Genomic DNA, 13631 nt, shown 5'->3' with positions numbered 1-13631 from the left:
TTGGATTTTATTAAAATTGAAGGCTTTTGCTCTGCACAAGACACTGTTAAGACCACTGAGCTGGTTTCAGGCAGTTTTAAATAGAGGTGTGGGAGAGCAGTGGCTAAAAGGAGATGGGCTTGTGTTGGAAGAGAGGATTGATTTTGGTCTTGAAAGAACCATTCTGCCTAATATGTATCATGTGGTAGAAGCAACTCAAATTGAAATCATGCAGATTTGGTTTTGAAATCCAGCCCTGGCTCAATGTTAACTCTGTAACCATGGCCAGTTTGGAACAACATGGTGTATTAATAAATAAATTTTATGTATTTGTAAACTAAGGATGATTCTGTCTTTCTTGTCTGCCTTACCGGGCTCTTTTCTGAGGATCAGATGAGACCATGTATGTGCAAATACGTTAAAGAATATAACACTAATACAAGGTGAGGGGCTATTACAGTATTTCCACCCGCTCCTCTATACTGAGATGATCTGGTAACATTGTGTGAGAAAAAGATTTAAGCAGTATCACCTACTACATATTTATATAGCAAATAAAAAAGAGTCATTTATTGTTATAATTTTAAGAGCAGACTCTTGAAGACTGAAAACTCAAGAGCCAAAGAAGGGGTGAGTTTTGGACACCGTCACGGGTGGGAGAAGGGGGTAGGGTTTCTATTGGGATGGAAATTGGGGAGTCAGAGAAGGTTCCACAGTATTGTTTAAGCTACCCTGCATTTCTTCTTGTGATCTCTGCCCTGGGGGACCCCTCCATTTTGACGAATGTGGAGTGATTTAAAACACATCCACTTTAGTATGTGGAGGAAGCAGGCGCAGGCTGATCCTGAAACTGGCTGATGGGAAAAGAAGTCCATCTCCAGTCTGTATTCTTGACCATGCAGAATTTATTGAGAAAGCAAAGAATGTTGAGAGATGGGGTAAGGGAAGACAGAAGACAGAGAAGAATGGGTCACAGGGCATGGATAGGAGAGGAAGGGTGAGGTATTTGAACATCCTGTCTGACACTCAGGCAGAGAGAGACGTGATTACTTATTGACTGGGGAAGAAACAAAATATAAATTAAGCCCTTTAGGGTGATGGAGAATTTCTACTGCCTGAGTCAGGGCAGGAAGCAAAGGCACAGGCTTCTAGATCTTGTTGCAAAAAGATTGGTTCCGACAGCATATAATTTGCATCCTGGTTCCATGGGAGAAGAGGTTCATAGATGGGCACATGTTCTCACACCCCTGAACCATGAATTGGAGTTTTCCACCTGAAAGAAGCAGAGACAGACTGTAGTGAGCAGAGGGCTTCCTCCTCCGACCTTCGCCTTCATCCATGGTTCCCAGTGTCCCCATGCAGGCATGACCAAGACCTCCAGCTTGTGTATTCTTCCTCCCCGTCTCCTTCCATCTGTCTTTTCTGGGCCTTTCCCCACATCTGTTGCCCACTGCCTCTATTGAGGGACTAGACAAACCACAAGGGAAGTCAGACAATGTGGTTCACAGGATGGCAGTAACTAAGATCCTTTATTTTGGGGATGAGGAGTGAGTATAAGGGTAGAGAGTATGGGAATATAGCAAGACACGTCTGGCAACCTGTGAACACTGACTGATAGACAATTGTTTATTCATTTATTCAGGATTTACTAAATGCCTACCATGTACTAAACATTGTACTAAGTGCTAGGAATATATAACCATGAACAAGACAGACACAGTCCTGAGCTTATGGTCAATGTCTCAACATCTCAAGGTGCAACTCATACATTTCTTTTGTAGGAAGAGAGCCAGTCTCCCTGTCTCCTTTTAAGACATCATAAGCCTGCTGGGAAAGACCTCTACCTCCCCATCAGTAGCTAGAATTCTGCTCTTAATTTAGGATAAGTTTCTCCTGAGTCTCCAAATTTCTGGGGAATCACAGCTTGACCCCTCCTCAGGCTCCCACCACCCCAGCTGCTCCCAAGAGTACTTAAGTTAATTGATGTGTTTCTCTGGCAAAGACTGTATTATGAAGTCCCCACATACCTTCAAAGATCTTCTTTAACATGCACTGCTGGGAATTCTGAGTGGAGCAGACTCCCTCTCCACGAAGACATTTTCCATGATCATTCATATATGAACATGTGTGGCAATTTAATATTGGGCCTGCAAATTTAAGACAAGCCTGATGAAATTTCCTGATGGAGCCACAAATCACAAGGAGAGGAATGATGGGCCTGGATACAACACATTTCATTATTTGGTTCTTGTTGGGCATTTGAGGGCCCTGCATCTGATAGAGCAGAGTCTCTCTTCTGGACCAGAGGAAATTCCTTCATTCTTACTGCTTCATCTATAATTTTCATTGCTGAAGAATCCCAAATTTCTCTCTATAATACTGATGTTTACTCCAATTCATATCCCCCACTGGCTTCTGCCATGTCTAACTCCATAGGAGCAAAGTAGAGCTTTAATCACATGACTGGCTTCCCTTTTTACTCCCCCATGATACTCTCACCCACAAGGCACACTTAGAGTAAGAACTGGCTGATTAGTAAGCTATGTTAGAATGCTCTAATGTTGCAAACTCTGTAAAGAGTGATCGTTCTCCATTTTCAAGTTGACCTTCAACAATGTCAATTTGTCACAAAGGGCATTCTTTGTGAAATGCTTCTATTTTGCCTCTTTTACTATCTCCATTGCCAATTCCCTAGTTAAGGAAGCATAAAGAAATAGGAAGGATGTGGGCTTTGGAATCAGACCAACTTAAGTTTGAATCCAAGGATTGCTACTTTCTAGCTATGTGATGTCAGCCCCACTTCTCTCATCTGAAGATTTGGAATATTACTACTTAGGCAATGGGAGGAAATATGAAGTGCTTATGTCTGGTAATATCTTGAGGGGTCATCAAACTCTGGATCTTGTTGTCCTTCCTTGAACAACCCCTTTTTAGTAAGAGCCAAAGAATTGCAGTTGTGCTGGGAAGTTCTTTATGAATCTAACAGACAAAAATGTGTTCATGCTTTATTTTCCATGTTCAAACAAATAAAACGGAGCCACCAGCTTGAGGGCTAGTCATCTCCTTACAGAGTTTGCGAGGCATTCTAACATAGTTTGTTGAGGCAGATTTAGCATGAAGCTCATGAAAGTTAGTGTCCCATGAGCCCCTTCCAAGGGAGCAGTGGGCATTTGTATTTATAATTTCTTACATAGAGTGAAGTTGGAGGCACTGCTGGCATTTTGTATTTGTGTTATTTTTTTAAAGGGCCCTCAAAATTGTTTAGCCTTCAGGGCTACACAAAACCTATATCCTGCCTCCTGGTATTACTGTAAAGAGATGTAAAGAGTGTCTTTGAGAGAGCTGTCTGTGAAGTGTTTGTGAACTAGTCTTTCTTCTATACGCTCTCCTTAAAAGTTGGGTTTCTTGATGTGTTGCCTATTTCTCCCCTGAAGTCAAGGACTAGCACCCATCCAGATGCAATTCCCCTGAAAATGTGCCTCACCTGAAAATGTGCTTGATGGTGGAATGCCTGAAGACTGATCACCCAGTGGCTTTTCACCTGAAGCCTGTTCACTTGAAGCCTGTTCACCTGAAGCTTGTTCACCTGAAACCTGTTCACCGGAAGGCTTCTCACTGGAAGCTTGTTCACCTGAAGGCTTTTCAGCTGAAGCCTGTTCATCTAAAGCCTGTTCACCTGAAGGCTTTTCACCAGAAGACTGTTCACCGGAAGTCTTTTCACCAGAAAACTGTTCGCCAGAAAGCTGTTCATCTGAAGGCTTTTCACCAGAAGGCTGTTCACCTGAAGGTTGTTCACCAGAAGCGTGCTCACTGGCAATATGTTCATCTGAAGTATGTTCACCCGTAGCATGCTCACCTGAAGCACGTTCACCTGAAGCGTGTTCACCTGAAGTGTGTTCACTTGAACCATGTTCAGCTGAAGTGTGCTCACCTGAAGTATGCTCACTTAAAGTGCTCTCGCCTGCAGAAGTCTCATATAAAGCCTCACCATCTGAAGGGTTTCCAAGTGAAAAGTACTCACCTGAAAATTGCTGAACTGAAGCTTGATGATCCATAGAGCCAGGAGGCTCATCAGGCTGACCTGATGCTCCTGGGATGGAGAGGAACAAAAGAGAGATAGGGAAGGTGAGAGAAAGAATGTCCGGGATAAAGATTGCTTTTCTTATGCAATAAGGCTAACGTGGGATTCCTGGGTTTCCTGTGGGCCTGGTCAGGCATCTGAAGATATTGCAGATGTTGGAGGAAATCAACTAATTACCCAAGAGACCATGAAGGGCAGAGGTGTTAATGAAATACACGGAGACCGCCTCTGGCATTTAAATTTTTTTTTTTTATTTTATTTACCTGACAGAGAGAGACAGCGAGAAAGGGAACACAAGCACAGGGAGTGGGAGAGGGAGAAGCAGGCTTCCCGCCGAGCAGGGAGCCTGATGTGGGACTCGATCCCAGGACCCTGGGATCATGACCTGAGCCGAAGGCAGACACTTAATGACTGAGCCACCCAGGTGTCCCCACCGCCTCTGGCATTTAAAGGAAGAATTTTAAGATCCACATTATTAAGAAATGTACAGGGGAGTCCACTAGCCCATGTACCAAAAGCACCCAAAGGGAAAATGGTGTGCTTCCCTGACAAAGCCAGCATCAGGAAATCAATATGCCATCAATCACAAGATCAGAAGTCTACCACAAGCCCTCCCTCCAGTTCCTCTCTGGGTGAAAGGCAGGAAGGATGAAAATACAAAAGGGAAAGAGAAAGCAACTCGGTTCAATAGCTAAGTAATTCTTGCTGAAATTGAAGGTAGAAGATTTTACCCTTTGGACAGGACAAATTTTAAACCAGAGATGACAAATATCTAATGAACCCACAAAAAAGATCAGACGGGATTTAAGACATTTTTATTTGGCAAATTCAAATTCTTTCTTACACTCAGTCCCCAATCCATGTGGGTTGGAGACTCAAAGTTGGGATCAGTTATTAAGATAAAGACATTCTTTGCTTATTTATTTCTGAATTGAGATTCCTTGTGATGTACCATTATACCTACTTCATGTAGTTGCATGAGGTTTCAGTAAGATAAATTATGACGTGCCTGGTTTATTGCCTAAGTGTTCAATTAATTTTATTTTTCTCTCCTCCCCACTTTACACTGGGACTTAAAAAAACTCTTAGCCAGTCATTCTCTTCTGGCCAGTCCCTTCTACCTTTAATCCATCTCACCAGTGACTACTATACAAATATTCTTTAGGTAGTACTTTTCATTTTATTGAAGTAGCACCAAACAATTTGATTATTACTCTGTGATCAGACTGAGTAACTCAGAGTAGGGTGGGTAGACTACAAGAACTGAATTATTAATCCTAGCCAAAAGCTGAGAGGAATGATAAGATCTGTTGAAGACAAGGTAGCCTAGGGCTCCAAATTACCCTTATCTCTGTAAGAGTCCTACAATAGATACGTATATTCTGGGTGATTTGCCGTCCTTATAATCCATGACTTTCTGAAAGACTATGCTTAGAATATGTTGATAAGGAAAGGTAAGGTTTGGAAAGGCTATGGGGAGGTTTTTATTTTTAAAAGTTGTTACTGAATATTATTTGCTTGATTGATTCTTTAACAGTTAACAGAAGTTATAATAAAGAGATTTCTGATGTAGAAAGGTTTGAAAAAGCACACTCATTTCTTAGTCATTCTTAGAGTTGACAACTCACTGCTTCGCCATATGGCTGGCATATACTACCATTTGGTAGCTATGTATCTAAATTTCTGAGTCAACTTTTGAAAGTCTAAGAGAGCATAAAACAAAATCTCGGACAACCAACATTATAGAAAACACTTTGTCATTTAGCCAACAGTTCAGAGCTCATGGTCTCTCTCTTCTCCTCTAGGAGGAATGAGGGAATACAGCCCACCATGAATGAGGACCCTGAAAGAGGAAATACAGACAACTGGGTGGGTAGAACCTGGCCATGAAGGAGAGGCTCATAAGGTCTCTTGCCCATAGCCCTGCTGTGTTCTGAGATGGCTTTCTGGGTACATCACATTCCTATCTCCTTCTATCTTTCCTTGCTACATTAACTACATAAGGATCCCTTGCACTCAGTTCATTGGGACAAACCTTCATTGGACTTCCACAGAACCCTTAGACCTGTTTTCTCATCTCACAGAGCATCAGGTACAAATGGTGAGTGGCTAAAAAAGTAGTAGGAATGAGACAGTGCTAAGCCAGCAGGCTTCTCTGATGGTAAAGCCATTACAAGGAGAAATCAACTGGCTCAGGAGTTCTCAGAGTTGAACTGGTTTAGCTATTCCTGATTCTGAGTTAGATTGGTTTGTGTAACTAATATTCTGGTCTTCCTTCTTCAAGGGCTAAAAGACCTGAAAAAAGTCTCCCAGAGCTAAGATAGGGGACTCACCTCTGGCACATCCAATCAGATAAAGACTCATTAGTAAGAGAAACTTCTTCATCTGGATTTTGGGAAAGAGGAGACCCTGGTGTAGGGCACCCAAGAGCTGTGAAGGAAAACTATGAGCAGAAGCTCCCAATGCTAAGCTACAGCTCCTGGGAATTCTAGAACCTCAGAGACCACCCATGTGCCTCACAATGAGTTGAGCTCTGAGGTTCTCATACAGGCTGTTTGGGCAGGATGGCTCTCTAACAACTCAGGGCAAACGGTGCAGGCGAAGGCTAAATTTGCCATGTATAACATGGTGTATTGGGGCTCTTTGCCCTATATATAAAAAAAAATCCTATTACCAAAACAACATATTCTCTTTGTAATAACTTTTTTTTTAAGTCTTTTTTTTTTTAAAGATTTTATTTATTTATTTGAGAGAGAGAATGAGATAGAGAGAGCATGAGAGGGGGGAGGGTCAGAGGGAGAAGCAGACTCCCCGCCGAGCAGGGAGCCCGATGTGGGACTCGATCCCGGGACTCCAGGATCATGACCTGAGCCGAAGGCAGTCGCTTAACCAACTGAGCCACCCAGGCGCCCTCTTTGTAATAAATTTTAAAAGCTATTTATTCTCTTCTTTTTTTAAAAAAGATTTTATTTATTTGACAGAGAGAAACAGCGAAAGAGGGAACACAAGCAGGGGGAGTGTGAGAGGGAGAAGCAGGCTTCCCGCCGAGCAGAGAGCCTGATGCAGGGCTCGATCCCAGGACGCTGGGATCATGACCTGAGCTGAAGGCAGATGCTTAACGACTGAGCCACCCAGGCGCCCCTATTTATTCTCTTCTTGAAATGTTCTTGACAGTGAAGTATGATTGGCTGATTATTTTGTGTTTGGCTCTTTGTGTTTTTTTTTGGCCCTGTAGGCTAATCTCTATTGACTTGATCACCTGAATGCTGGTTGTGTTTGGCTTCAGACTGGATTTAGCCAGTGGAAGATTAGAGGGGGAAACACACACACACACACACAGATTGAGATCAAAATATTTGTTCTGTATTTATTCTACTTCCTTTCCTGCCATGGTTTTAACACTGGTTGGGTCTTGACATGACAAAGCTTCTATTGGGTGTCCTATCTTCTATGGCTCCTGTTCTCAACCAGGCTATGCTAACATGTTGGTTTTGGCAGGAAACAAATGACAAATGCATGATATGGGCCCAAAAAGGGATCAACAAGGGATTGCTGAAAGCTGTGCCTTGAGCTGTAATTTCTCTCAAGGGGTAGAATGTGGATGCAGTGAGGCATCCACCCGGTAGAAAGCTAGAATTCTTGGGGGTTGCGTGGCAGAGATGCTCTGGCCCTTACCTCCTACTTCTTCCCTGCCCACCTCCCTTGGACCACTTTGTTTCATGTAATACTGAAAGCTGGATCCAGAATAGATGCATTTATCACTCTTTAAAATTATTTGTTTAATATTTATCTCCTCCATTAGACTCTAAGCTCCTTGAAAACACAGTTCCTGTCTGTCTTGATCACTGTAGAATCCCCACTACCTAGTGGCAGTTTTGCTTTGCCACATAATACATACTTAATAAATGTTTTCTGAATGAAGGAATGGATGAATTGCCTTTTCTGGGCCTCTCTCTGCCTCACAGAGGAAAATTTATAGAGAGCTCTTAGACTGGGCTGGCTTTATAAAGATTGTGGGTCAGCTGGAGAAAGCGGGATTTCCAGGGGTCAAAAAAAAGTTGCAGAGGGAGGCCTGCCCTACTTGGCATGTGTTGGAGGACAAAACTAGGATTTGTGGGTCTGAGGCTGGGCTTCTGTGGAGTGGAGACATGCATGAAGGAGCATGTTGTTGATAATTTTTTCTCCATGTGGAGAGAGTCTGGAGAAAAGCTGGGGGATCATACTGAGTTAGACTTTTGTTGATAGAAGCAGTGGAAATTCATGGAAAGGGAGAGGCACTATGTATACCACCCACCAGTTGTTTAAGTTTGGTGGCACCCTTTTTTTGCAACTTTCTGGAATATTGCAGCCTCACCCCTCCCTAGGAGTCACAGTATTGAAAGGCAGGACCTAAAGCCTGAATGATCACTCCTTAAACCTCAGCCTCCAACTTTTCCTCCCTCTTCTTCTTAAGGTTGGTGTTATGGGACTGTATCCCAATCCCACCTAGTTTGGCTTTCCTTAGGCTCTACTTTGGAAACTTTCTCCCTGTTTCCAGTGGTCTGGCACTTCGGAGTCAAACCTGCACTGAGTATCTGAGCACACTGTATAAAAAAACATGGAGTGATGGAGAATTTGCCATGGGACCAGAAGTGTTCCGGAGCTAAGATGTCCGGAGGTGCTCCAGTCCCTGTGTCCTTCTTCTGCCCATCTCTGCCATCCTAGATGAGGGGAAGCTCCAGTTTCTAACAGCCCAAAGCGAAGCAAAGACCCTGCGGGGTCAGCCCTGGTAATGTTTGCAGCCTGTTTTAAAAAGATGAGCTGAGCCAAACAGTCTTCTCCCAAGGGCTTGTAGTGGGAACACAGAAAGAGAGAGGCAGCTAGGCTCCCTAGGAATAGTCATATGTATAGAGAGCTGAGAACCTTTCACTGGACCAGCTTCTTTGCGTGGTGGTGACTTAATCCATGATGTACTGGGAACTGACTTGAACTGGCTGAAGATAGCTGATTGGTAAAGTTTCAGGAATTCCACAATCTGGTTGTTGAACACAGATATTATTAAAATTAACATATAAACTGACAGATTATATTAGAAACAAAGGTAAGAAATACTCAAAACCTCATCACTTCTTAATAATTTTATGACATTTTATTATTTACTATCTGTGCTCATAAGGTTATTTAGTACTGCTGTATCTGTGTGCGAGAAATACTCTATAATGGTGGGCACATCTCTTCAACTCCCTATTCAGTGATGTCAGGATGGAGGCTGCAAATTGCCATTTGCACCGTGGAAATCTGCAAGTCCTACAAATCAGGACTCTTCCCATCCAGCCTCGCCCCACAAGCCAGTTGTTAAACGTTTACCAGCACACCAGGGGGCTAAACCCATGTACTTGTAACCTGGGGAAGATGGCCAGCTTGTCAGGACATTGAGACCTTGCATGCTTCTTCAGCATAGGAACTCCTATCTGACCGGATGACAACTGATCAAACTAGCAGCCAGGAATTCTGCTGGGGTTGAACCCAGATAAAGAATGATAGTTTGGGGGTGCCTCGGTGGCTCAGTCGGTTAAGCGTCTGCCTTTGGCTCAGGTCATGATCCCAGGGTCCTGGGATCGAGCCCCACATCGGGCTCCTGGCTCAGCGAGGAGCCTGCTTCTCCCTCTCCCTCTGCCTCTCTTCCTGCTCATGCTCTCTCTCTGTCTCTGTATCTTTGTGTCTCAAATGAATAAATAAAATCTTAAAAAAAAAAAGAGAATGATAGTTTGAACTAATGATTGTATCCAATCTCTGCACTCTTTTGTCCCCAACGGTGATTTTTTTTTTTTTTTTTAAGATTTTCTCCTTTTTTGAGAGAGAAAGCAAGAGAGCACAAGTGGCAGGGAGGGGGAGAGGGGGAGAGGGAGAGGGAGAGGGAGAAGCAGATTCGGGGAGCCTGACATGGGGCTCGATCCCAGGACCCTGAGATCATGACCTGAGCCAAAGTCAGATGCCCAACTGACAGAGCCACCCAGGTGCCCCCCCCACACCCGCTGGTTATTGATAAAGGTTATTAGTAACCTTTATACAAGGGCCTGTTCTCTCCTGAAGCCTGGGAATTCTGCCACCTTTGTGCCAAGTATAGTCTTGCTCTGGAATGTTTCCAGAGGTTGGAACCCTGATGCCCAGGACTCTGCCTTCACTGTATGCACCCATAGCCATTCCTCCTCTCACTCCTTGGGACTCTGCCAGGGAACCAGTCCACCTTCTCTTTTTTTTTTTTTTTAAAGATTTTATTTATTTATCTGAGACAGAATGAGAGAGAGAGAGCACATGAGAGGGGGGAGGGTCAGAGGCAGAAGCAGACTCCCTGCCGAGCAGGGAGCCCGATGTGGGACTCAATCCAGGGACTCCAGGATCATGACCCGAGCTGAAGGCATTCGCTTAACCAACTGAGCCACCCAGGCGCCCCAGTCCACCTTCTAATAATTGAGGGCAGGGAGGGATATTAGCCAATGGCATACAGACTAAATATCTCCTTAGGTTACCTCAGTGTGTACCCATTCTTATATTTATGTCACAGAACAGAGAAGAGCATCACAGAGTCGTTTTATGGGCAACACCAGGCTGGCTGGGAGGATCCCAAGTTACTTGGTTCCCTGCATTCAGGAAAGAGGGAAGACATAAGGCAGAGATTTCAGAGGCATCCTGGAGGGGGGGGCGGGCCACATGGGGTTGTGGGGGTCAGGATCTGGGGGACACTGTCTACTGAGACCAATGCTGAATGACAAGCTCATTCCTGCCTCCACCCCTTCATCCTTAACCACTCATTGAAAGCATCTGAGCAAGGTTTCTTTTTTCTTTTTTTAAATTTTATTTTATTACGTTATGTTAGTTACCATACATTACATCATTAGTTTTTGATGTAGTGTTCCATGATTCATTGTTTGCGCATAACACCCAGTGCTCCATTCAGTACGTGCCCTCCTTAATACCCATCATCAGGCTCACCCATCCCCCCACCCCCCTCCCCTCTAGAACCCTCAGTTTGTTTCTCAGAGTCCATCGTCTCTCATGGTTCGTCTACCCCTCCAATTTCCCCCCCTTCATTTTTTTCTTCCATCTTCTTTTTTTTTTTTTTTTTTAACATATAATGTATTATTTGTTTCAGAGGTACAGGTCTGTGATTCATCAGTCTTAAGTTTGAGCAAGGTTTCTTAATCTTTAAAAAAAAAAAAGCACATCATTTTTGGGTAAACATCTAAATTCTTACTACACCCTAAGGAGGCCTCCTTTAAACTTCCTTGACAATGATGGAAAGGGGGTTGACTGCTTTTTGATACCTCCATGTGCTGTGATGATTTTATCAAGCTTTATGTAATTTGTACCAAGAAAGCAATTAAGTTTTTTTCCCATCCCCCCACCCTCCTCCCCTCCAGAACCCTCAGTTTGTTTCTCAAAGTCCATAGTCTCTCATGGTTCGTCTCCCCCTCCGATTACCCCCCTTCATTTTTCCCTTCCTACTATCTCTGTAATCATCAAGAGAGTATGGTACTGGCACAAAAACAGACACATAGATCAATGGAACAGAACAGAGAGCCCAGAAATGGACCCTCAACTCTGTGTTCACCTAATCTTCGACAAAGCAGGAAAGAATGTCCAATGGAAAAAAGACAGTCTCTTCAACAAATGGTGTTGGGAAAATTGGACAGCCACATGCAGAAGAATGAAAGCAATTAAGTTTTACTCACTTTTTTTCAAGTGTATTATGTTAACTATATTAATATATTTATGAAAATGATGCATGGTCTCCCATCCTAAGTTTCTGTCATTATCTGTCCCCCCCCACCCCAGTTCAGGCACAATGCACAATGTTGAGTCCCTGAGCACCCCACAGGCTGACCAGGGTCTCATCCATTTTTTCCACTGCAGGAAGGACTGGGGAAGGGCAACCAGGGGCACTCCCTGGCCTCAGGGAGCTTGGAAAACTGGAAAGAGGGTCAGGGATTAGCTTCAAGGAATAGAAAGGAAAGAATCCCCTGGGGCTGGCCTAAACAGCAGGGCCCCCATCCTGCTCCAGAGTATTCTAGGATTAAGACTAAATGGGAGTCCCAGAAGAACCATTTAGTAAAAACCTTATGAGTAGATTACAGAAAATTATTTTTGCTGAGACATGTCCATTCTTGTGCATGATGTGGAACAGGGGCTGGGGGCCTTCTGCATCTGAAGGAGCCATCTCTGGCAGTAGGAATCCTGATTTTGGGTCCTCGGATATTAATGGGGCGGCTCTTGGTAATGTGTTTTTGGAGTAGCGATGTTGGGGTCCAGAGCCGATGGCCAAGAAAGAATTCTTGAGATGTGTTTGGTGTAAAAAGGTGGTTTTATTAAAGCTTGGAGATAGGACCTGTGGGCAGAAAGAGCAGCTGTTACCCTCTGCTCCCTGCTGCCCCAGGATTGTGAGGGGCAATTGATTCTATACTTTCGGGTGGGGGGGGGTAGTAAAGATAAAGGAAGTTCCAAAAGGATTTTCATATGCTAAAGAAGACACAGGATACAGGAGGCCTTGCTATGGTCAAATTAAGGTTGTTTTTCCCTCTAGCAAGACATTAACATTAGGACAGTTGGGAGCTTCCTGGAAGAACATTATATCCGGCCTGCCTCAAGTATTTGTCAATGGGCTGCAGGTTATATGGACCTTTAATTTTTTTGTTGTTGTTGTTCCATATTATTTCCTTTTTATTACTCTCCTTTCCAGGATAGTGAAGCATAATTGTAGTTAACTGGGGAAGGACAAAGAAAGAGAAGCTTTTCTATAATGCCTTGTTTATCTTGAAGACACAAATATAGGGGTGCCTGGGTGGCTCAGTCGTTAAGCATCTGCCTTCGGCTCAGGTCATGATCCCAGGGTCCTGGGATTGAGCCCTGCACGGGGCTCCCCGCTCGGCGGGAAGCCTGCTTCTCTCTCTCCCACTCCCCCTGCTTGTGTTCCCTCTCTCGCTGTGTCTCTCTCTCCTAAGAAGCCCGTGGCCTCCAGAATTATGGTTCTAAAGAACACACTTGATGATGTCATTCCCTTTTTTGAAAAGCCTCCCATTTTCAGGGGCGCCTGAGTGGCTCAGTGGGTTGAGTATCTGACTCTTAGTTTCAGCCCAGGTCTTGATCTCAGGGTCCCGGCATCGAGCCCTGCATCAGGCTCTGTGCTCAGCATGGAGTCTGCTCGAGGAGTCTCTCTCCCTCTGCCCCTCCCCCTGGACATTTAATTTTATCACCATTTCCTTCTGCCTTGGTTTCCCACATCATACCCCCCTGAACAATTTTGACTCTTAAATCTTTAAGGTTGCTGAGGGTGGAAGGTCTTATCTTCTGTAACTTCTTCCTGCTGAATAGGCGTGTACAGATGTCCCTACCTGTGGGTCAACATTGGTCAGTTGGGGAATTTATATTCAGGAGTTACCGAAGGCAGAGGCAGTCAATCCAAGGTAGACAACATAGGGATATTAGCACAGGGCATACAGACTAAATACCTCATTAGGTTACCACAGTACACACCCATTCTTGAGTGGAAAGGACCATCTGTCAGCTGGCAGTTATGGCAGTGAAGGAGTCTTAG

General features: G+C 44.1%; 1 protein-coding gene across 4 annotated transcripts; it reads right to left on the bottom strand.

Annotated features, from left to right (window-relative positions):
• Window positions 1-982: 982 nt before the first annotated feature.
• LOC118026186 (sperm acrosomal protein FSA-ACR.1-like) lies at window positions 983-6445 on the bottom strand. Of its 4 annotated transcripts, none has more exons than XM_035028939.1 (6): window positions 6394-6445; window positions 4001-4069; window positions 3551-3805; window positions 3464-3490; window positions 2007-2126; window positions 983-1252 (listed from the first exon to the last, which is right to left on the bottom strand). In XM_035028939.1, exons 1-6 carry the CDS (start codon window positions 6443-6445, stop codon window positions 1128-1130), a joined length of 648 nt encoding a protein of 215 aa, XP_034884830.1. In that variant the 3' UTR covers window positions 983-1127. The 4 variants fall into 4 exon arrangements, with proteins under 4 accessions (XP_034884830.1, XP_034884832.1, XP_034884828.1 ...); XM_035028941.1 differs by having other exon boundaries at window positions 3551-3760; XM_035028937.1 differs by having other exon boundaries at window positions 3551-4069.
• Between the last annotated feature and the right edge of the window lie 7186 nt (window positions 6446-13631).

The sequence above is a fragment of the Mirounga leonina genome, unplaced genomic scaffold, assembly GCF_011800145.1.
Source record: "Mirounga leonina isolate KUSES-001 unplaced genomic scaffold, KU_Mleo_1.0 Mir_220626, whole genome shotgun sequence".
Classification (NCBI taxonomy): Eukaryota; Metazoa; Chordata; class Mammalia; order Carnivora; family Phocidae; genus Mirounga; species Mirounga leonina.
The sequence above is the reverse complement of the archived record's forward strand: the minus strand, read 5'-3'. Positions and strand labels throughout refer to the sequence as shown.

Bases quoted from the DNA above. Each gene is read 5' to 3' on its own strand.
- LOC118026186 (XM_035028937.1), bottom strand. From the start codon at position 6,445: ATGAAGAAGTTTCTCTTACTAATGAGTCTTTATCTGATTGGATGTGCC. The intron at 4,070-6,393 runs GTGAGTCCCCTA...TCTCCATCCCAG, and splicing joins TCTGATTGGATGTGCCAGAG to GAGCATCAGGTCAGCCTGAT. The intron at 1,253-2,006 runs GTATGTGGGGAC...TGCTTCTTTCAG, and splicing joins GTTAAAGAAGATCTTTGAAG to GTGGAAAACTCCAATTCATG.